At 40.2% G+C, this 24584-nt stretch overlaps 1 protein-coding gene across 1 annotated transcript in view; it reads left to right on the top strand.

The window, feature by feature from the left end:
- Window positions 1-18168, top strand: part of CHN2 (chimerin 2) — a 164139-nt gene extending 145971 nt beyond the window's left edge. Inside the window, exons 9-13 of the mRNA XM_038173738.2 lie at window positions 2218-2391; window positions 4243-4320; window positions 11305-11442; window positions 12693-12798; window positions 16300-18168. Of these exons, the coding sequence (XP_038029666.1) occupies window positions 2218-2391; window positions 4243-4320; window positions 11305-11442; window positions 12693-12798; window positions 16300-16471 (668 nt within the window). The 3' untranslated portion in view covers window positions 16472-18168. The remainder of the gene's footprint in view (window positions 1-2217; window positions 2392-4242; window positions 4321-11304; window positions 11443-12692; window positions 12799-16299) is intronic.
- Window positions 18169-24584: the final 6416 nt, after the last annotated feature.

Raw genomic sequence — 24584 nt, 5'->3', positions numbered from 1 at the left:
AAGCACTGGAAGTGGCAGAGCCAGCCAGGACCCAGACTTCATAGCTTATCTTTTTTTTGCCATCAATTGTCAAAAAGTGCCCTTGTCTGCAAAAAGACTGTCACCTGTTTCCTATAAAAATACCGTGTGTTGCTGCAAGCTTTAAAAAGCCCACCTCAAGGGAAAGCAAAAAACATGACCTTCATTTTCCTAGGAGGATTTGTTTTTTGAAGCCTCTATAACTGCATTAGCATTTTAATAGCATCTAAATTATTTTAAATCTGTTCTCTTATGAAAAATAATCATATCGCAAAAATGCAATAATCATTGCATCATGATCTTTTGAATTCAGCAAGTTAAATTATATTTGGTGTATAGCAAATGGGGTTTCTTTCTACAAACCTTCAATTCCTTCCACATCTCAAGTGAATGTGATCTTTAAGGTCCCTTCCAACCCAAACAATTCGATAATATGTTTCTGCCTTACCTCTCCCTGCCCTGACCCCTGGGTGTTCCTGAACTCAAACTGGCACCAAACACACTTGCCTTGACCTTTGCCTTTCAAGGCTGGAGGAAGTGGTTGTTACACAAAATTTACAAAGTGGCTTGAAGGGTCAAAATACCTTTCAGAAATGCTAAGTTTTAATAAGTGCATCTTCAGTGCCTGCTATATCTTTTCTGCCTGTAGATGAATGATAGTAACAGAAAGAATATGAATGGGCATTTAAAAAGGAAGGAAAATGAATAGCAGTTTGCTTTTCATGCTGTTTGATCATAAACACAAGTGTCCAAAAACTGACCATCACTAACACATAGAGCCGTTTGTTCACATGCATAAAATATTAAACTTATGAAAAGGGTTATTTATCCAGTATGAAACATAATACTCTCCCTCATTAAATTATCAGCATTTAACTCTAAGTAGACAGATGTGTTTGGACTTAACTTGACATGCCTGGAGAACAGCACTGAGAACAGTACAAGGAGGGTCCTGAGTGCAGCTGCTCACATTTGTTTGGATTTTGCACAATAATGTATTATAAGCAGTAACAACTGTATGAAGAAAGACACAAAAATTCAGTTACATTAAACGTGTAGGTATGTTTACAGTGATGATCTGATTTTGACTGATTAATAATTTATTGAGAATAATACTAAAATGTGTTGCAAGTAGTAGGAACACGTTTACATTTTGAATAGCTTGGGCAGTAAATCAACAAGAAAAACCAGTAATCAACTCGCTAGTGATGATACCAGGCATTTTGAGTTAGTCCAAAAGGTACTCGGTGATAGGCATGACTACAAAAGCATTGAAACAGGAACCACATTTCTGTGAGGTAATGTAACTCATGGTGGTGGTGTTTGCTTTATTGAGTCTTATAAATTCATTTGGCTGAACATTTGTACCTATTTGGAAAATTCAATTTGTGGAAATCAAGCAGAGATGCTTAAGTTAATGGAAACCCGCCAGTGCAACCAGTTGTTGACTCTGGAATAAGACACCAAGAACAATATGAATCACTCTCGTTTACACCATGCCTTTCACAGCATTTTATATGCTCAAACTGTTGCACAGACTAAACAGAGGGGTCACTTTAGTCACCAGCAAAGTGACAAGACTATGGTGGTTTGGCTGTAACTGATGGGCAGAACGAGCCAAAATGCAGAGCTGCAGGGATTCAGAATAGGAGGTGAGGCACACTCACCCACAGAGCTGCAGAGTTTTAGTGCTGTGCCTTAAGTCTGTAGCTAAGCCACAAGCTGGCCAGCAGGATACTGTCATTAATGTGCTAATTTTATAAAAGGCACAACTGAAACACAAAGAAGTTAAAGTCCCACACTTTCAACTGCAACACCTAGAGCCGAGTGTCCAGCAGCGACCTGACCCAGACTTGGCAGGGGCTGTCCCTAACAGGTCAGGGTGTGAGGAACACTCGGAGCTTTTACGGCTTTATTTAGCAACCCTGCTGGAGTTCAGTTTGCCCACCAAAAGATTTTTACAGGGTATTTCTGTACTCAGCCTTCTTGTCTTTGGTAATTCTGCAGCACCAAGTCCTGTCACTGTTGTACATCAAGAGGCCAGCAAAGTCAGCAGAGGGTGGCATGGAAACATCTGATATTTTCTATTGCCAGCTGATGGGAAAGTTATGCCCCTCACTTGTGCTAAGAAACATAATTGATAGACAAAATGTCCCAGCATTATCATTAAGTAATGATCCTGGCCAACTTTGTTTCCAGACTGTGGGCTGAACGTCCATAAGCAGTGCTCCAAGTATGTGCCCAACGACTGCCAGCCCGACCTCAAGAGGATAAAGCGAGTCTACTGCTGTGATCTGACCACGCTGGTGAAAGCCCATAATACCCAGAGGCCAATGGTGGTGGATTCATGCATCCGAGAGATTGAAGCAAGAGGTTTGTATGCTTCAGGATGTAGGAGGCAGGATAAAATGAAGATGACTTGAATTACATGTTGAGATAGAACAGAATATTATGTTTGTGTACACTGTGGACAGGATGAGAGAAGGATTTTTTTAGCATAGGTGATAACATTGCTTTGCATCGGCTAGTAAAATTAAATCATGACATTTCATAATGCAATTTACTGAAATGCTTTCTGAAAACATGTCAAAACAGGTATTATGTTACACTTTTGAAAGGGGTGAACTTTAAAATGAACTTTAAGTTCATGTTTAAGTGTCTTTTTTCATTATTTTCTTTTAACATACCTACAGACACTTCTAATTTCAGAGTAATCAGTTTAAATCAGGCCCATTATTAATAACCTTTGAGGACATTGTGGGCAAGAGCACATAAGTAGCTGGAAATGACTCAGACAAACAAGGTCACAGACTGTGGCGTTTTGTGGTGTTTTGCAAACTGCCCAGGGTAGGAACGTTTGTATGACACTCACCTACTGACTGAGGGATGCCGCAGCTCAGATAGCCTGCCACAGCCAGAACTCCAGTTTGTGACAGGCTTTTGCTACATGGAGAGGTATGCCAGATTGAAGAAGTACCATCTCTACTCCAACACATCTGCCAGACAGTAATGATCACATATTTTTGCTTTGGATAACAAATGTGTGCATTGTGCTGACCAATAAGCCAAATTTCCTTGTTAGTCATAGGTTTAGCACAGAAATCTCATAATGTTGAGTTCATGGCATCGCAGTAATCTGCATGGCAACACATTGATAGTAGCCAAAGGGATTTCAAAGCCACGCATCATCTCCTGAAATGAATCAAAGATTTACAAGTAAATCCCCTGCACTGCTCTGTAAAGCTCTACCAGGATTATATCATCATTGCAGGGACAAACACAAAGAATAGCTTGGACTAAGACAGAAGAGCTTTACTGAGATGATACAGCAGTCAGCTACATTGCATTTGAGATATAATCACTTACTTGTACATTTATTGATTAAGAGAAAATCTGCTGCCCACTCTCTGTTTTTTCAACATATTTAAATTTCTCTCTCTAATTGCTGTAGGACTTAATTTTTCTACTAAGACACTGATTTTATTCTTAAGTAGACAATGCACACCGGGTCTCGTAGGTAGGTTAGCACTTTGCACAGTCACAAGAAGAAGCTCTGGGATTAAAATAAATAACATCAGTGTAACTCTGTGTGGTTAGCTGTGCCTGCTCTGCTGGGCTGCTCTTTGTTTTATGTTGGCTTAGAGTAAGGGTGGGAGAGCATAAAGCAGGTCTCTTGCGCTGAAAGAACCGCAGAAGGGATGTACCAACATGGAGAACAGCATCCATCACCTGTATGAGCTACATGTATAGCTAAGTAAAGGCTGACAGCAACATCGGGAACAAATGTGCTCATAGGGAAAGGCAGTCTCTTATTTACATTGTTATTTATCATTAAGCAACCAGTAATAGCAAAGACAACCTCTAAGGCTTTATTAATTAGAGACAAATCCAGGAACATCACCCACATAAAATATGTAAATCATTATAATAGCACATACTTCACCATTAACAAATGGCAATATTTTCTTCCAATATTATCTACTGTGTATCTACTGTTATTTTCTGAGTGCAACAAAATCAGAAAATATAAACTCATCTTTAATCCTGTAAAAACAATTTAAAATTACCTTGAATATTCCTTAAATGCTTCAGAGTTTCATGTTATAACAATAGTTTGCTGCATTTATCCAACATATCATTGTTCTTGCTTTGTTGCTTATGAGCCTGTTGCTTTTTAACCTGTTAGTTATTGAAGCAAAGTTAACCAAGAACTTCTTGTTTCAGGATTGAAATCTGAGGGCCTCTATAGAGTCTCAGGCTTCACTGAGCACATTGAAGATGTGAAAATGGCCTTTGATCGAGGTACATTTTAAAATTCTGTACAATTTTTATCTAAACTTTCAAATCTAGGACTCTTCAGTTCTTTTGTACTTATATGGGTATCATGGTAATGAGACTTATAAAAGCAGAAGTACGGAAAGCAGCCTGTCTTTTCTGATTTCTTATATTAATCTGTTGTACTTTTCATAAGAAGAAATTACATTTCATAGTTGGAAAGAATAACTGAATAGTCAGTAAGTAATGGGAGGCAGAAGGCTAAGTGCTCAGGGGATTGGGTGATTGCTCAACCCAGCAGAACAGCCTGGGCTCCAAGTTCAAGCATGAGCCTAGGTAGTGCCGGGGAAAGTTCTTGATCCTATCTTTAGCATACTCGGTGCTTTATAACATGATAACATTTATGGGTTTAAGAACCAGGAACTGCAACTGAGCACTCATTCCGCATGCAGCCTTGCAGAAAGCACCCCAACCACTGCGCATGTGATTGCCATTTCTGTGCCTGCACAGCCCGTGAGAGGCTTCGCCCCAGGTCCACCTCACTGGGCACATGCCTGGTGGCATGGGAGGTCCAGACACAGGCCAGGAAGTCAGTCCAGGATTCATCAGGGTGCATGGCCAGGCACAGGCCATGATGCAGCTGGAGACAGGAATGTTGTTGCTCAGGCAGGGCCTGAGAAAGGCAGGAGATGTAGGAGAAGGCTCCAGGTGAGACTGGTCAAGGTCAACAAGGTCTCTGGGTGACCTCAGGGCCTGGCGCAAACCACAGTTACTGTGCCTGAATACTTCTTTGTCTGGGGACAGTTTGTCATGCAGACTTCACTGGCAAAAAGTCCAGCTATGTAAGTGGGAATTTCCAGTGACTGTTGTCATGCGATTCCCAAACATCCTTTAAGAAAGTGATACAAAAATGTGTTGGATGCTGCAGTTGTGAAAATATACATGGTCAGACATGATTTGGGTGAAAGAGATGTAAAGTGCCATGACTGCTGTCATATGAAGATAACATTGCAGATGTGCTGCATTAATCAGCTTTACTGAGAAGGTCACAGACCCCTTAGGTCCCACACTGCCCCTCCAAGTAGTTCTAGCCTGGAAACTCTTTTGTTCTGTGTGTTAATTCTCTTCTACATGTACCAACCTGAACAAAACCCAGCAGAGAAGTACAGGTTGAGGAGGGAAGAGTTTAAAGAAAGCAGACAGAAATTTGTCTGAGGATGACTTGTATACTGCAGCTGATGTAGTTCCTTTGTAAATGCTCTAACCATGGGAGTCAGCTCAGTTTTACGGAGTATCCTGTTATTGTTGCTGATGTTCCTGTCATAATCTGGTGGCAATCCGCACTTGATTTCGACCCGCAGCAAGGAAGAAAGTGTGATTTACTGGAAAAGGCAGCATCTATAAACAGGAAGAATAAAGTCACTGGCAGTATCAGATTTCCAAAGGAAAAAAGTATGGATAAACATGGAAGCAGAGAAAGCAAGAACTGAGTTTGCATACACAAGCTGTGGAGAAAACTACTGGCCATAAATTAATAAAAAACTATGTCTTCATTATCTTTTAACAATCTCACAAAGGAAGAGGGATAAGAAAGGAGAGAATTGTCGTGTTGCCATGAATAATGCTAAAAGCAGTGGAACAGTGCACAAATGCTTGCTATGATAATGCATGACTACAGTGTTGCTGAGACCAGACGCTGAAAACTTCCCCTTCCACTTCTGATAATGTTTTCTCTTTGAAATTAGATGGAAAGCAGAAGGATTTTTATTGATGATTTTGGGGGTTGTTTTTTGTTTGTTTGTTTTCAGAAAGGGATTAAAAGAAAACAAAAATAGATTTTTTAACTGACTTGTGGGCTGCACAGCTAGAAGGTGTTGTCAGCTGACAGAAGGTTAAATTGGCAAAAGATTTGCAACCTGACAGCTTAGGGCTGTTTTCCCTGTCAGATCTAGGTTTAGAGAGACTGAGACCCTAGCCTTTCTTCTGCACCTCTTCCCCTGTGTCACCCTAAGAGCCAGAGCAGCGAGAAATGCAGTATCCAAGGGGCATGGAATATCCCAAATCTCTTGTGCAGGTGTCAGAACTGGGAGGGAAGGGAGCTGAGAGCCAGGTGCAGGCTGTGATAGTCCCACATCTAGGAGTGCCTGGGAGGTTTTTGTTCAAAATTCATTTTCTATCCAGAAAGTGAAATTTGTGGGAGTTTTACAAAACTGTTGTTTCCACATTCACTACAAGAAATAAACACCCATGTAGCAAAAAAAAAAAAAAAAAAAAAAAAAAAAAGGATTTTTTTTGTCTGAAATGGGAAATGGAAAATTCCTGATCAGTTCTGCTTAATAGATAAGTGTTGCAAAAGGAGCAGCTGTACCTGTGGCTATGTCACTATGTCAGACATCCTGTCCTGGAGCTTATTGCATAGCAGAAAGTAAATGTGTTTTAAAAGAGCGTGGAATAGCTAGTTGTCAAAGCAGACGTTGAGAGCAGAGGTATGAACCAAAGAAGAAAGCAGTTTAATGTAACTGATAATCCAGGCACGATACTAGGGGCTATACACTGGCCATGAATAAATTTAGCTTGACAATTTAGAGGCCACTTTCTAACCATCCGAAAGCAAGGCTCTGAAAGAAACTTCTAATAAAAGTAGGGCTAAACACCTTAGCTAGCTTGAAAATGGAAGTTGAGCAATTTATGGGAAGGAAGGCACTGCATGGCACCTGCTTTCGCAGAGTGGCACACTGTGATCACTGACCTCCCCCTCTCCTTCGTATCTGAGACATTCCCTGGGCACCCAACTTGAATGCTCTAGTATGGTTTTGCGTCTCTGGAAATACAGCTCTTAATAAGTGGTTTTGAAAGAAAAAAATGAAATCTTGCTATTTGAATACATGGAATGCATAGTTCAAATAATGCCATGTAGCTCTCTGTTTTCACAACTTTTGTTCATCAAGCCATGGGGTAGGGAAGACAGGATGATGTATGGACTGGGCACACAGGGCTGACTCGGCCATAGGGCACCTCTCCTGTTGATTTCATTTGCAGCTGAGGGGGCACAATGGACATAAGTCAGTCCTCCCCATGACTGATTGTTCCAGCCTTGTCAAAGAAACACTGGCTTGTTGCTTCCAAAGAATTACAGTGAGAACAGAAGAGCAAAGTCAGGCTTGAAAGTTAATGTCTCAGGAAGAGAATGGCATTCCATGGAATATTATTTTTGGCTGTAAAGCTGTGAGAGTTATTTTTAAAACTGGGAAAAGTTGGTCCTTATCTTGTCTAAGCAAAGGCTGCCTTGCAGAGCCAAAGTGGTGTAAATACCCCTGCTGTAAGGGAGAGTTGGGCTCTCCAAGGCACCGACAATGTTCCATTTCAGTGATTTTCATAATGAGAATGAGGGAGGGGAATAATGTGGATTTATTCTTGTGAATGTTGGTGCTGTACAACAACAGTTGCTCTCTGTGAGCATTGTTGAGCTGTGGCGCTCTGACAGCAATAAAACACTCATTGTGTGCTTTACCCACAGAGCTGCCATTGTCATAAATGCATTCTGTCCTTCCACTTGTTTGTATGACTGGCTGGTACAATACACTTGCTAAAAATATTATGCTGTTAAATATTACATGAGTACTCAAAGGGATCCTAACTCATATTCACACTCCTTTGCTAGTATGTCTGAAAACCTGTCAAATTCCAAATACAAAAAAAAAAGGAACTTAATTAGAAATGTAATTCAGTATTCAGAGGACATAGATGAGACTTTGAGAATGTAATACTCACTCCATTTCCTTCTTTAATAAACTAATGATGTATTTCTGTGCATCCAAAGTCAACTGAAACCTTAGAAGAACAGAAAAAAAAAAGTCTTGAAATGTTCAGACTTCAACACCATGCTGCAGAATATGTTGAGAGTCAAAGTAACAAGGAAAGGGGGATGATGGGTTTTGGGTATGATTAGGTATATTAAGCTTAAATGAACTGGATGTTTGTAATCCTATATTTAATTAAAAAAAAAAAATAGTATTAATATATTCAATCATGTGCAGTGTCTTTGCAATGATGCTGAAAGTGCTAAATACAATCTGAGGAAATTTACTGTATTGAAGAGTTAAAAAGACAACTGTGGTAATGCAGAAGGTGCATATAATGCATATAAAATAGATGTAGTTCATACAATGTGTTGGTGTAGATGAACTCCTTTAAAATAGGTGTTATGGCTTTACCTGAAATGGATGAATTTTCTTTTTGTAGTGCTTTGAATTTTAAGTATGTTTAAATAAAAATACAAATCCAGGAAATTGGTGAATATAAGAAATAAGCCTGCCAACGGGCCTTCAGTGGCTGAAAATGAAAAAGAAAGACAATCCAAAATCTATTAAAGGAAAGGAAAATACATCTTCCCCTAAATACCCACTGCAGAAGTGTAGGTTTATTGTAACAGACATATTGTTATGCTTAGCAAAAATCTCAAAAAAAAAATCTTCAGTGCGTTTCCAATGGATGTACGTTTGTCTTTGAAGTGAAGAGAAAAATCTTTGACTCAGGAATTAACGCATTTTTCCTGGAGCAACAGGTAAATAAGAGGTGTGCTTGAAGTACGTTGTGGTTTGAAGTACCTCTAGCTGAAGTGCCCCTTTAAGGAAGCATGCTGGGCTGCTTTTCAAAAGTACTAAATAAATAACACTTTCATTTAGTCTACCGGCGACCTGGATAATAGATGCAACCCTCTGCTTTGCTATATCTGTCCAGATGCAGCTGCTATCTCCTTGAAAGTATCTGTTTTCAGTGGAGCATTTTGAGTGCTTGGTGTCCATCAGTTAAAAAGGACTCTCCACACAAAGCTTTATAGGACTAATGCTACCGGGCCTGAAGCGTGTGGATTAAACAAAAGATTGGGGCAGTGTAAACATTCTCCTAGGGGTTATTGATGCTGTATTAAATTAAATGCTGATGGATGTATTCAGACTGCTCAGCCGCATCAAGAAAGGCTGCTTGTTTTAAACACTTAAGCATATAATCTCCTCTTGATGAGAACATGTAGGGCTATTAGTCTTAATGAGAATTATGTGCATACATTGGACAGGACATATTCCTTCAAGATTAATGCCATAAGTTTGTATAAAATGTCTACAATCAATATAAACTGTTTTATTCTGCTGTGAAAGCCTTTATCACCATCTTAGAAGCAGTGTATCAAGCACAACCCCTCATCTGTCTACATCAGGGTATGTCTACAAGCACCAGCTACTGTGAGACATGCAAGGCAATGGATTTTCAGTGTGTCAGCGCCTCGGTGGTAAACAGTCCGAGCTTGTTCTTGCACCTCCTGGCAGACACAAGCGAACTCACTTCCACTGCTCAAGCAAGCCTAACCTTGCATGGCCCCAGTGGTCCCAAGTTTTTACTGGCTTTATCTTCTCTGCCTCCTGTGAGGGAAGTGCTGTTATCCTCACTTGAAAGGCTAAAAGGTTTAATTGATCTCAAAGTAGCCTGAGCTGAAATTAGGGATTAAATACAGACAGCATCAGTCCCTGCTTGACCACCGCCCTATCCTGTCTTTCTGCTTAAGACCACCAAGGGAGAGGCCCAGAGAAGAGAATGGACACACGTCCTCCAGGAAGGGAAGGACACCCAAATTTCTGAGTGGGGAAGCACATGGGTGTTAAGGTACTAGATAGTACAGAACAGACATAGTCATTTGAACTTGAAAATAATATTGATTCACTCATGCTGGTAGTTCTTGTAATTTCAGTCATGGCTCATTTTCAGTCGTTGCTCATTTTGCTGACCAGCAGCAATCGGAAATCTTAAACTTGTGATTAAAAGAGGTCCATAATGGAGTTTTGGATAGCTGTTACAATGTATTGGGGGGGGGGGGAAGGGGGGGGGAAGTACGTCATTAAAGTTGCATAATTCATCTATTTAGTTGTTCATCCGTTACAACTATCCATATTCATTTAACAAACTGCAATCCACGTTTGAGAATAAATCGTGTAGCTAAATGCCATAGCATGTCTATTTAAATTCAAATCTTTGCTACAAATAAATAATTCAAGTACAAAGACATTAGAAGGCATCCAGAAAATAAGAAGGCTTTCTGACTAGGTAATCAGCATAGATAGATTGGTGCAAGACTGAAAAGATTTGGATGTTTGCTCTGATTTTTGCTACTAGTCTCCTGGGGACATGGGAAATTTATATTATTTCTCTGTGCCTCTGTTTCCCCAAATGCAAATAAAAATAGGGATTTATACTCCTGTGCATTGTTCTGTGGATACAAAATGCAACAGCAAGACAAGCTATTATAGCTTAATTTCAACATTTAACAAATTGGCCAAATTCAACAAATGTATTATTAACATGCCTTTTTTATCCAACATTAAACATCATATGTGAGATGCTACACTGCAGATACTGTCATTGCAACCACCAGCCTCACCAAAAGATGTCAGCAAATAAATTATTTAGTAAACGATATGGAAACCACCATTTCTCATTCATCCACTGTGAAGTTGGTAGCAATATAAGCAATATACGCAGTCTACAACTTCCTCGTAAGGGGGTGTCGAGAGGCAGGAGACCTTTTCTCCATTAACACCAGCGACAGGACCCGCGGGAATGGAGTTAAGCTGAGGCAGGGGAAGTTTAGGCTGGACATCAGGAAAGGGTTCTTCACAGAGAGAGTGGTTGCACACTGGAACAGGCTCCCCAGGGAAGTGGTCACTGCACCGAGCCTGACTGAATTTAAGAAGAGATTGGACTGTGCACTTAGTCACATGGTCTGAACTTGGGTAGACCTGTGCGGTGTCAAGAGTTGGACTTGATGATCCTTAAGGGTCCCTTCCAACTCAGGATATTCTATGATTCTATGATTCTATATATTCTCATTTAAGCCTTCCAAATGCTTTCAGGTTGTTTTTTTTCTTGTCAGGTTGGACATGGTAAATCTGAATTAGAAACCTTGCATTGCTTCAGTCAGAATTAGACTGTTTTCAAAAAGATTTCTTCTTCCTCTTCTAGATGGTGACAAGGCTGATATTTCTGCCAGTATTTATCCAGACATAAACATTATTACTGGAGCGCTGAAGCTATATTTCAGAGACTTACCGATTCCCGTGATCACCTATGACACCTATTCTAAATTCATAGAGGCAGCAAGTAAGTATTGCATAGTAATTGGTACTGTTCTTTAATCACATTTCCTATCCATAACGCTGTTCACATTGAAGGAAAAGACAGACAACAAATTGGAAAGAAGGGCATTGTTCTGTTTGTTACTTCTCAGACACGTGCTTCTTTTACATGAAACTTTTGCCTGATTGTTAATGGAGAAGGAACTTCATGCAGGTAAAAAAAAATAAACCTAAGAGTATAAAAATACTGACTGGTTAGTGAAAAAAGTAAAGATCTGAGGTAACTAAAAAGTAGCACACTTTCTTTTTTAAAAAATATCCTTCATGATTTTGAAATGGCACACAGTATACCAATAAGCAGGACGTCTGCATCACCATGCTGGGTTCCCCCCCCTTCTAGCTCCACCAGCCTTGCGCTGCCCTGGCAGCCACAGGCACCTCTCTATTGCACTCTTAGCTTTCTCCTTAGTCAGAAAACTTAATCTTGCTTGCCACTTGTCTTACAAAAAACATGCTCAGAGGAAGCAAAATCACAAATACAAAATCACAAAATACAAAAATCCCTTAAAAGCAGGACATAAAGATTCTTACTTTTCTAAAATTTCAAGCTCCTGGTGTCATTTTTATGAAAAGTCTTGGGAGACATGTAATTCTGACTCAGATCACACCTTAGGAATCTGTATTTTTCATGTAAAACACATGTAAATCTCATTCATATTTTTAAAGAGATTGCCAAAAAGTCTTGAGTAAGCACTGAATACTCTCACATCACTGATACCTACATACTTAAATATGTTCAGCAATCTCACTTTGTTTATGTAATTCCATGTCACGTTAGTCTGTCTACCTAAAATTTAGCATAGTCCAGTGTGAACAAGAACAGTCTCTAAAGCATATGCTTTATCCATGGTCCCATCTTGTTTGGCCAGCTAACAGAAGTAATCGTTCATGAGATTTTATTAAAAAGTCAGTTCAGGCAGTGTATGAAGAGGTACTTAATACAGCTCAGGTACTGTACCTATACAGACCTGTAGCTAGAGCTGCAGACCATGGAGATGACTACTGGGTGGTCTTTTTTGCTGATTTCTTTGTACAGCCATTCTTTTGAGGTTGCAGAAGTTGCTGATAAGCTTCCTGCTTAGGAGTTTAGTGTTTATCCCTTCAAGCACAGTCAATGGCTTGTAAAGGACTCCATAATAATAACATCTTCCTGAATTACTGCTGTTTACAAACGAAAGGCTCTATTAACATTAATCCTGTTTGGTGTTTTTACAGAAATCTCCAATCCTGATGAACGACTAGAAGCAATACATGAAGTGTTGATGTTACTTCCTGCTGCTCACTATGAGACACTTAGATACCTAATGATTCATCTCAAAAAGTAAGTTAATTGGCACGTAGGATAATTCTTGAAAAGCATAACAATTTTCTGCTTTAAAAGAGCTATGTTACAGAAAACCCTAATAAAGCTTCCATTAAGGCACTACCACTAAAACAGCAACATTACAAATAAACAGACAAGCTATATTTGTATAAATGACTATAAACTATGCACATATATAGCATAGATTCTTTTGCTGGCAGATTATTGCAAGCCTTTGAAGAGTTAATTAAGATTTGTCACATTTCTCTGAGGCAGATAATACCTGAAAAAATACTGGAATGGTAGGTACTTTAGAGATGTGTTAGATGTTCTGTGGCAAGTCATTGCTTCTGCCTCCCCTTACCTCCTGCTTTGTCTTCCTGCACTATAACCCTAAAAGGAAGGAGCTGTCTCTTAGTAGTTGTTTGCTCACATCATCATGAAACCAAGAATCAGGAAGGGCCTATTTTTATACTACAAGTAAAAGCAATACAGGCACTTTCCAGTTATTTCATGTCTCTTCTGGTTTTAAACACACACTGGCTCATTCATTTTCCAAAACTTCTTTACTCAGAAGGAATGCAAAATTTTCAAAAGTACCTAAATTTCATTTTGTAACTTGAGGATGTACTCCCAGTTGTTTTTTTTTTATCTAGATAACTAGGAAAATTAGGAAGTGCTCTGAAGAGGCATAGGATGTCTCACTCATTAATTTAAAGCAAAATTTTTTTTCAAATACATGCTAACTCCATATCACATGCCACAGAAAGCCTTGTTTGTAAGTTTTTTAAAAACTGAAGCTGAGTAAAGACTGACAGTGTCATCTCAAAAGATGCCTTCATTTAAGAATATATTGCCTGAGATACCCCTTTTCTGTTAAAGTTTATGGTTTATTTGGAAACAAAAAAAAGGGGATAAGGGAGGAATTCAGCTACTCACCTTTTAAGAATTTTCTATTTTTTATCTGCACTATTCTGCAGTATTAATGCCAACATGAAAACGAAGATACCTCAACTCACAAAAAGATTGCATCAGAGGGCTCGTGTGATGTGCATTTCATGCTTAATTCAGTTCTCATTATGCAGAGACTTTTCTTCGTTTTGAATTGTCTCAGGTCATTACACTGAGTAATTCTTCCTTTTGATGAGACATTACCTGGGCATGTGGGAGCTCCTTTGGACTTTGCAGAAATGAGATGTGTAAACACCCAACCTTGTCAGCACATCTGCCTGGACGATTCAAGACAACCCACATTAGCTTTTAAGAAAGCCTGTGGAGGGTGCAGACAAGCCAGGGACCTACATACAAGAGCAGTGCTTTCATGTCCTGGCAGCAGATTTTTAATAGCCAAAAAGACAATTTACTTGCCTTCATTCTTTTTCATGAACTGAGCTACTGATGAGACTAAAAAAAAAAAAAATCAAACAGCTGATTGATCCCATTCTCTGAAATACTTGCATGCCAGGCAATACATTTGCTCTCCTTTTCCAAATTGTAGCTTTCAGCATCTGCACTGCAATCAAGCATGCGCCAGTTCGTATGGACAATTTGACAGTGAGATCTCAAAGAGAAAGAGGGAAGGTTCCTCTAGGTTCAGGTTATGCTGTTCTGTAGGTTAGACATAGCATCCCAACTCCAGCTGCATAGAGTCCTTCCTGCATGAAGAAAACATGTGCTGATGTCAAGGAGTCTTTTATGTAAAGACTGCAGGGCCATAGCCTCTATACCAGCACTCATTGTTAACGGAAAAGAAAAAGCATTGAGTTGTTAGAAGCACTTCATATTCCTTTATCAAATGAAAGGGACACAAAATTGAGCTCAGCCAAAGTTCAGTATGTTTTGTGTTGCTTTTGAAAATAGTAGAACTACCTTTCTAGTATCTGTTTATTGCCTTTCTCTCTCCTCCCTTGAAAGAATACCCTAGCATAGTCAAGAAAATCCTGTAGAGGATAATGTCAGCAATGAAGAATGGGCTTGTCAGTCAATTAATTAATTGTTTTCTTCAATCAAATAGGAATTTTCTTTCTGATAACATTTTACTCTGAATTGGAGGAAATAGAGTAGAATGAGCAGTCCCCCCTGTGGTGAAACTCCAACCATGCTGGAGTTTCAGTCAAGCTGAACCTCCTGTGCTCACCCCAGGCTATGCTGTCAACAAGCCCCATACACCTGCACAGAGGTGCTAGTAAGATGTATAGTAAGATGTATGTGTCATTGCATAGCTGTTCAACACCCCTGCTGTGTACAGGCACAGATGGAAACCAGTGCTGGGCATATAGACTTGCACAATAGCAGCTAGAGCTAGGCAGCCTTGATTTGCCTTTCCTCCTTGCAAAGCAACAGCTAATGTATCTGTGTTAGATCTGATACAAGGTGGTGACACAGCTCTGAGTAGGGGCACTAATGGATTCCTGACCTGAAAGAAAAAAGAAAAGGTGATTTTCCTTGGCAGAAAATCTGCTCCACTCTTTCCTCTGCTCCACCCTTGCAGAGGATTTATGTGTGGAAGAGTTGTCCAACTTCACACAGGCTCTACTTAGTAACATCAAGTGTCTGGTCCATGAGAGACCTTGGCTGTCTCTAAACAGCAGTGCAAGAGCCCTGTCAAGACTAAACTCAAATTCCAAAGGGTTGCTGGGACAACACTGATGTGGTCCAGTTGTACCAGTGGAAGCAGACTTTGTATTTTCCAGTAGGCCTAAGGGCCAACTTCTCTGCTGTCAGTGTTTTCTCTAGCCACATGGAGCCTATCTTCTCTAGAATTTACATCCCTGAACCATGTCAGGGAACAAAACAGCCTGGGCTCCTTCCTAGAGGTGCCTGTGGTCTCTGTGAAAGACGGATGGCATTTGTAGCCATCCAGCTTCTAGCTGCATGGAGCCTGCCTGAACAGAACAAAACACACAGAGCAAGCCGCCTTTCTGGACTGCTCCAGGTTTCAGCCAACTCCTAAATATAAAGAATAAACAGAATAACTCATCTGTTGGTTGGTCTGAGATAGCCAGCAAGCCAAAAATATGTGATCAGGTTGGCTGCTGAAGGCTGGAAGCATGTCTGTGAGGCCATTGGTCATCAAAAGAAATTCTGGGTTCATGGTCAGCATCCATGCCTGGCGTGACGCACACCAAGCACAACATGACAGAAAAATTTAATTACTGTAGAGTAGGGGACTTGCCCATACATCATAATTTCAACCAGGATTCTGTTTTTCAAAAAAGAAATTGCCACTAATTTATTATACCTTAATGGGTAGCCATGTAGAATAATCACTCCAGAGTTACAGGAGGGGTGTTTAAAGGCACTGGAATACACAGCTCCACCATAATTGCATTGTACTTGCAATGGAAATAGTTACTGTGGAAATAGATGCTACACTGAGTGAAAGTAAAAATTGTTACCAAAAATTGTCCGTATCTGGCAATGCTTAACGTGAATCAGGACTGCAGGTTAAGATACAATATGTACTTTTCTTCTGGGAAGTGAACTACTTACCTTTTTATTTATTTTCTTCTATTTTAGGGTTACTTTGCATGAAAAGGAGAATTTTATGAATGCTGAAAACCTGGGAATAGTGTTTGGGCCTACTTTAATGAGACCTCCAGAGGACAGTACCCTGGCTACTCTGAATGACATGCGGTACCAGAAGCTAATTGTGCAAATTCTAATAGAAAATGAGGATGTTCTCTTTTAGACAAACATAGGTGCATCTTCAAAGCCATTTGTTTAAAAATAATTAGTTTGAAGGGAAAACAACATTTCTTTAATTTTTTAAAAAATGAAGGAAGAGTTCCTTGGCTGCACTTCAATTTCTGCAAAGTTGCAGATGGATGCCAAAATGTTTAGGGAAAGCCTATGTCTCATAGACATATGCCTCTTTGTAGAAGGGAAAAAAGAAGGTCAGAAAAAATCCTCTCACCTTGTATCTTTTGCCTTGCCTCAGATGTATATTTGTTTTGAGAAGTTGCAAACAATTTTATTGTTAACTTATTAAGAAACACAAAACATATTTTAATATGGCTAGAGAAGCAAAAAGGTACTTAATCAGTGTTGCTTGTATACAGCTATACATTTCCCTCTCCATAAGACATAATTGTATATGTCAATTGTGAAACAGAACCTATATTATAAAGATATTTTTACTTTACCTAGCTGAAAGAATGACATTTTATTTTAGCAAACTATAAATCAATGCGGTGCATTGATTATTTTCCATGTAATTCTTTCCTGCATTTTTGCTATGATATATTGAAAACCATTACCACTAATGCAGTATTATCCTGACATACCTCTTTCATGGCAAATGTTTTAAAGGAGAATCTTGTGTGTATTCCAACTTTCCTTAGGTTTCTTTGCATTTAGGCACTAGCATTCTAAGATTGTATAGTACACTTCTAACCATTTCATATTTCCTGAAACATAGTATTTTCTCTTTTTTTTTTTTCTACTCCCATATAAAATATGGTATTGAGAATTTTTGAAAGTCCTGGTGGTAATATCAGTTTCACATGCCAGATTTATTTTTTTTTTTGATCACATTAATATGTAAGTTAAGTGATGCTGGGACACTGGATATTTTCTGGCCTTGTTGAAAAGTTAGCACTTTTTGGGTTAAATATGAAGGATTTGTTTTTCTTTCTGTAAAAATCAAGCTATGTTTTGTCATGTTTCTGTATTTATAAACGTACAGTAAATCTGCTGAAAATGTAGGTATTTCTCTTGAATGTGTTTCCTGATGGTTTGTTAAAAAAAAAAAAAGGCAAAAAAGACAAAAAAAAAACAAGAATATGTAGGAAATGTGGAAGTTGGTAAATTTAATTATTACCAAATTTTAATATTTTTCTCCCCTCACAAACATTGACCTACAGAGTTCATAGTCTAACTGCAACTTATTCTTAATGTTAAAACTGTTTCTCAGCATGAGATGTTTCTGCAAGCATAGAAAATCAGCATACTTTACTACCACACTCAATTTTCAATGCAAAAGAACTATAATAATTCCTCATCTTGATCATTTGTATCATATGCTTGGTAACTCAGTTTCCTGAATTATTTCAGGGAGCACATGTTTCTATTCAAATTGAAAAATATGTGTAACTATGATAATGAACGGAAGTGGAGGGTATTACTGTAAATTTGTTGTCTTCTAGAGAAATAACTAAGGGCTAGATAGATTAACCCAGATTGCAGAGCAAAAGCTAAATAGTCTGAGTTCCCAATACTTCTATAGATCCTCCTGACTTGTACAGGACTATTTGTTGTAGGTTATGTACTACTTAATACTGTCATAAAAATGATCTGGAAATGGTTTTATTTTGTGAAGTGAAATATGCTTTGTAATTTATGATAGTGTAAATGGAAGGAAAATCCCATTAAATGTGTTAAGGAGTTCTGGTGTCTGTCACTGTCCATATGGCAAACCGCCAAATGAAAATCAGTCTCCAACTATCATCCTGACATGGCTGGAAAATACTTGGAAAACTTGGAGTAGTTTTATTAATGCCAGCAGTTTCAGTGGTGCTCAGGTGCCCATACTACCAAACCTCTGTGCACATGTATTTACTATCATTACTCTGAACCACCTCTGTGTAAAGCTTCAAGCAAGCAAAGAATCAAAAATATCAATCCCATCAATTCTATGCTTTCCAAAAATCGATATAATCATAGCAATTTTCTGATCCCTTGAATGCAGACATTTGAATAGCAATGATTTTATTTATTTTTTCTAGTCCGTTCAGTTAAGTGTTATATTTTAAAGGCAAAAAATATATATATTTTAGTACATCATTTTTGCAGGAACACAAGCCATCCTGCTTCTGTTTCTCCCGTTCCTTCTACCATTAGCAAACTGGTAGTCTTCACATGTCTTGCGGTCTGGGATCTTTGCCACATATACCAGCCTAGGGATTCAAAGCAGTATGTTTAGAAATACCCATGCACAGTGTCTTTGGAGGGGCAGCAGTTTCTCTTCTGCTCAGTGGGGGGAAAAATATGATTCTGCATCTCAAAAGCTAAATACCTAATGAAGCTTCCATGTGTGTCTTGGCTAATGCGTAGCCACCATCCTTGGTGTGCTTGGCTTGCTGTGGAGGTAGAAGGATCCTGTCCCCTCCATACCCTGTTAGTGCTGTTTTGTACTGCACACACGTGGTCTCTTGTGTGACTTGCTGTGGCCACCACGGCTGTACCTGGGTCTGAGCAGCACCTCAGAGGTCTGATACCTCTGCTCCAGACTCACCATAAATGAAAAACCAGCGGAGTTGTCTCCATAAAGCTGACTGTCAATGCAAACCTGTACTCCACTACACAGAAAAAATGTTGTGTCTGACTGGGTTACATCAACTCCTTCCTTTTGCTTCAAAGCATCAGCAGAGTGTGATATCGATCTCACACCAGGCACTACAAGACAGCAGTCAGAGTCATTTGAAAGGAGCTCCAGGAGGTTCTGGTTGTGCTGGTGTAACTTCCCTGCGAGGTCATGTCACCTAAGGCAGCTGTGCGTCCTGGGAAGCAGGTGAGATAGCTGCATTTCACTGCAGCTGAATGTTAGGCAGGAGCCTCGTTGTTCTCCAGGTTCTGGAGAAGGGCCTTGGTGGCCTGCTGGAGGGGCAGCAGTCATGCTGTACTGCAGCATCCATGCACGCTCCCCAAATGCCATTCTGCTAGCCCCATCTTCTGGTGTGATGGGTGCTGTCTGTACCCCGATACAACCAGTCCTTGGAGCTTCCACGGTGAGACAGCTCACCTCCCATAACGCAGAATTGTCTTAGCTGTGCTTAGTAAAACATTGCATGGAGTTAATGATTTATAACACAGTCACTTTCGTACATGCTGTGGAGCAGCTGAAGGCTCTTCTTCCTAGTTTGGTCTTTGCAAGACTCACTGCAGTCAGGTTTAACTATTCTGAACCTGCTGGGACAACTCAATGAAGGAATCGTCTCATGAGAACAGTATAGTCTGATATTTACAGCCTGTATCCCACACACTGCACATCCCAGTCATGCTCTTTCCTTTATGCCCACAGGATTTAGTTTCTCCACCTGCATCCTTTAGCCTCCCCTGAGTCCCCTGCTGTACACCCCATGCATCCCAAGCTGGAGAAGGGGCTGCACGTGCTGAGCCTGGCTCCAAGCAATGAGTGTGCTGAAAAGGCAGCTGGCAGCCAAGACTGTACGGGGAGGTGCTGAAGGGTTTCTTCATTTGTCTGGGGCCAGAAACCAGTTGTCATGCAACTTTATGATCTCTCTCCTACTGTCAAATATCATTGAAATTGGACAATTGGATTCAAAGGTTACCAAGGAAGAAGACAAATTTGCAAAAAGAGAAACAAAGAGCCTATGGGCAATACATTGTTTCCATGGTAAAACTTCTTATAAAGTTAGAAAGGACACACAGCTTTGCTCTCAACTCCACTGCTCTGCAAGCAGATAGCTTAAGACACAGAACAAGTGAATCAGCACCACATTCATTTTATTTCTAAACAAAAGGTAAGACTGCAGTTTCCTAAACACTTAGCTGTCTGAAAGCTCACACAGGGTTTGAGGTTAATGAAGGAGACAAATCTGCAGAGATGCGTGATCTTAGATTTTGGGAAGATCTGCATCAGGTTTGGGATCTCTTATGAGACAAGGTGCTTAAGGAAAGACCTGAGCAGTGTGTGACTGTCAAATTCAGGATACATGAGTGGGGAGGGAATGTGGGTGTAGTATTGGGCAAATCCCTGGTGTTTTTAAGACCTGAGATGTGCCAGGAGTGCCTGTGGTAACAGTCAGCTCGGCTGAAGGAAGGCTTGAAGTCCCATCACCAAAGAGGTGAAAGTGAGCATAGGTACTGAGAGCAGTTTGCAGAGCACATGGAGCACTGTCTTTTGCAATAAACTCATGCTGCACGATGCTGATCTGTGCAAACAAGGCACCGAGAGCTAACTGTGTTTGCACAGGACCCCACCTGGACTCACACATCTGGAGGACACTTTCTAAATCCATCTTGGCTGCTGCTGTCCCTCTGCCTCCATCCCACCTCAAGACAAAGACAGCCCACAGCCACGTCAGTGCTGCCAGTGTCACTCCCCTCACAGCCCACACAGCCAAGTCCATGGCAGGACAGAGCTGCTGCCCTGCTGAGAGGTCAGAGAGGGCAGGAAAGGAGACGGTGATGGGTCGAAGGCTTACCAATGTCTTCATGAGTGGGCACTTCTCCAGCTGTTCAAGCTCCCCAAAGGAGCAGCAGCTGGAGAGGCTGATGTTTTCCCTCCATGCTGCACTTTCCCCAAACCCTGCTCATTAGGCACATGCAGCAAGGACCTGCCTGGCATCCTTCTTAGTTCTTTGTCTGTAGAAAAGGGAGGAAGAAGATTTGAGTGCCAACAGACCCCAGCACCGATAAGCAGGAACCACTGAAAACTCTGAGCAGGAAGGTAATTGACAAACACTTACACAAGGAGAAGAATGCCATCTAACTGGATCCTCAAAGCAGAATTATATTGCCGTATCCCCTAAAGCTATCTAAAGGCAATAAAGAGACTATAGGGCTCATAGAGATAAGAGTAAGAGCATCAATACGTTTTATGTTCCTTAGCTTGTAGAGATTCATTCCTTGATTAAAGCAATATCATGGTTAAGATTCAGAAGTCTGAACCTTAAGAAACTGATTGTTGCTGAATGCCGTAGGGCTTGCATATTTACCACATCGGTGGGTCTTACTGGAACTCGTATCTTACATTCTCTTTAAAGGCATGGTCTTCTGGTTATAACCATGCTGATGCTATGGCTAAAGACAGGATTGGGAGTTCAAAGACTGAAGGACCTGGATTATTGCAGGACGGTGTTTGGACTGCAGAGAAGAAGAAAGCATGTGTCAGATGAGGCCTGAACCTTATAAGCTGTGATAGAAATGAGCAAAGGGTTATAACCTGTCAGGGTTCAGTTTACATTATCCTTGGGGGTGTCATGAACCAAGCTTACCACTGGAAGCTGCATTCACTGCGTGGTCCTGCAGGACCTCATGAGGTGGGGAGGCTGAAGCTGAGAAGAGTGAAAGTGTTCTCTTTCCTAAAAGTATGAGTCGCTTGTCACTATGAAAATGAAGGTTAGAATGACGATTAGGGTTAACTTTAGGGTTTGGATCTAGAGATCCTGAAGAACACAAATTTGAAGACACCTTATTTTCTGTTCTGCTATAGGGCAGGTATGTGTATGACCAATGCACATGAAGAAGCAATTTACCATACGCTGTTGACCAAGGCGATCAGAAGGGAACCTGGGGTCCATTGGTGTTTATAACCAAACTGTTAAGGGTCAGTTAAGAATCCAAATACTCAGGAACCTGTATTCTTCCTCAGGCTGCTGCACAGCCCTCAGTATTAGGAACAGGGCTGAGGTCAACAAGGGAGGGGTTTTGGACGTGGGAGGTATGAGGGTGAGGGGAGTTCTGGGCATGAGTCTAATGGTTATAATTAAGGTAGGAATTAGAGTTAGACTTCGGAAATGTAAAGCCTAAGAACAGAATTGGGGTCAGTGCTGATATATGTGGAGTAACTCTTACACTGCATTGATAGGCACCAGTGCTTTACTGTCTTTTTTGATGAAGCTTGAACCCTTCATTTTAGGCATGGGTATTGTTAAGGTAAAGTTTCATGATCTATTGTGCTCTGAGCCAAATTTTTTCTTGAAGCCAAACTTTCCATTGAACAAAGATGATCAGCATCAACGCAAGTTAACATCTGACATTCCTCTACAGGACTAGCTCCTTTCATAGAGCTACCATTAGGGCTTGTGTAAGTAATGATATTGTTCAGGCTACTGTTGGAAGTAAGATTAGGAGAGTTAAGACTACATCTGTGTCACTCAATAAAATGGGGCCAAGGACCTCTCCCATACCAAGCAGCACCAACTTGCCCTGTCCAAATTATCTTCACTGAGGTCTTCTCGGGGCCCTTGGTAGCTATCACCTGTGGCCTTTGAGAATATTTATTTTTTTCTAGAAGCACTGAATCAAAATATTATGATTTAGTGTCCATACAATGCAAAGGCCATGTTGCAGCCCATCAGACTGGTATTTTTATTCCCTGAGGCTGAGATGGTGTAATGCATGTAGCATGAGGAGTGGTTGTGTATTGAAATATTTGAGGGCGCAAAACCTGTTACAATAAATATCAATAAATTTTATTACAATAAATAGATTTTACGAAGTTTACAATAAATAAATAGAGTATAAATTATTATAAAACTGGAGAACTGTGGAGGGAGACAAACTGGTGTAATTCTGTCCATTCTGTCTAGGAGAATAATCCTTTGCTCTTATGGCCTCCAAACCATGCCTGAACAGTGGGTATTAAATAACATTAGGCCAAAATCATGCCAGGGTGTCATCACTGACAATATGGCTGATTGATGAGGTACAAGGTTCAAACTCACTCCCTGGCTCTATTTTTTCGGCAGTACAGACATAGGCCGGGTGTGAAATGCTGCATTTCTTATCAGATACTGCAGTCCCATAGCATTTAGCAGCAATGTGGTCTCAACAGGGAAAATGTTCCTCTCTGCAAAAGGGTTGGAGTCCTTCACCATAGTTAAGGAAAAGGCTGAGGTTTGAGATGCTGCTAGCACTTTGAAATCTAAAGCTTAACAAACTGAAATTATCACTGGCTTCTTCATAGCAGACAGTCTGACGTGGATGGGAGCCAATTCTTCATGTGTTTTTTTCCTGTACCTATGGCACCCTTGGTTATAATTAAGATGACATCTAGGGTGTATGAACTAAGAGTTTCAAGAACTGATCTTAATGCAGAATGCTGAAAGGCCCACTTGTGCCAACAGCATTGCAAAGTTTCTTTCTAAGGGCCAATTGCTCAGTGGTATGTCAGGTCAGAGTTAGAGTCTTAACTTGCAGAATCAAGTGTGCTGTTGAATGTTGCTGGGAACATGGACTTATGAAGAGCTCTGCCCTCTGTAGGTGCCAACACCGTATGTTCTTCTTTACAGGAGGCTCAAACATCATTGGACCCCTTTCATATAATTGTATCTGCATTTAATATTGGGGCTACAGTTATGTTATGCTTTGTTTTACTCTTAGTTTTTGAAATGAAGTTAGTCTTTGGGAACCTAAATCTTGAGAATCTTAGTTCTGAATTTTGGACAACTTGCTGAGTTATGAAGTGACCTGATGTCAGTATGATCCAATCCTGCAAAAAAGGAGCATGTTACAATAAGGAAGAGACAGACTCCTTTTATAATGTATTGGGGTGTCTGCTAGAATCCCACACATTTACCCAGTTGGGAATACAAAATCACGTTAATTTTATTCTCTCGTTCTGCAAAGAAAGGGCAGAATTTAACTGCAGCAGTCTTAAAATAAATATAGTATTTAACTTCCACACATTGAAAGAACTATGTAATTGATTGTTTTGCTTTCTTTTTGTATAAATTCTGTAAATATGTGCACACTGAAGGAACACAACAACTGCTTACTGTTGCAGTAAGAAAGGGGCAGAACATACATTTTTCACTGCCAGAGCTGTTTATATATAAACATTAACCTCGGTGACAATCTTGTGTAACTGTGTTGTGACTGATTCATAGCAGTGACTTTCAGATGCAGAGCAGGTTTTGCTGTTCTCCTGTGCAGCCGCATACACTCTCCCACTCACAACATCCCTTATAAAGCTTTCTGAACTGCCTGTCTCCTTTCAGGAGACCCTATTTTCAGGAAAGTGCCAAAAGGGACAAATCTCCTTCATTGCAAGATTCTTAGACTGAACAGAGAAATGTACCGATCTGGTGAAAGTTTGGTGTTATATCAGCTAAGAG

This window comes from Anas platyrhynchos, chromosome 2 (assembly GCF_047663525.1).
Source record: "Anas platyrhynchos isolate ZD024472 breed Pekin duck chromosome 2, IASCAAS_PekinDuck_T2T, whole genome shotgun sequence".
Classification (NCBI taxonomy): domain Eukaryota; kingdom Metazoa; phylum Chordata; class Aves; order Anseriformes; family Anatidae; genus Anas; species Anas platyrhynchos.
Note: the sequence above shows the minus strand (reverse complement) of the source record. Positions and strands in the feature narration are given on the sequence as shown.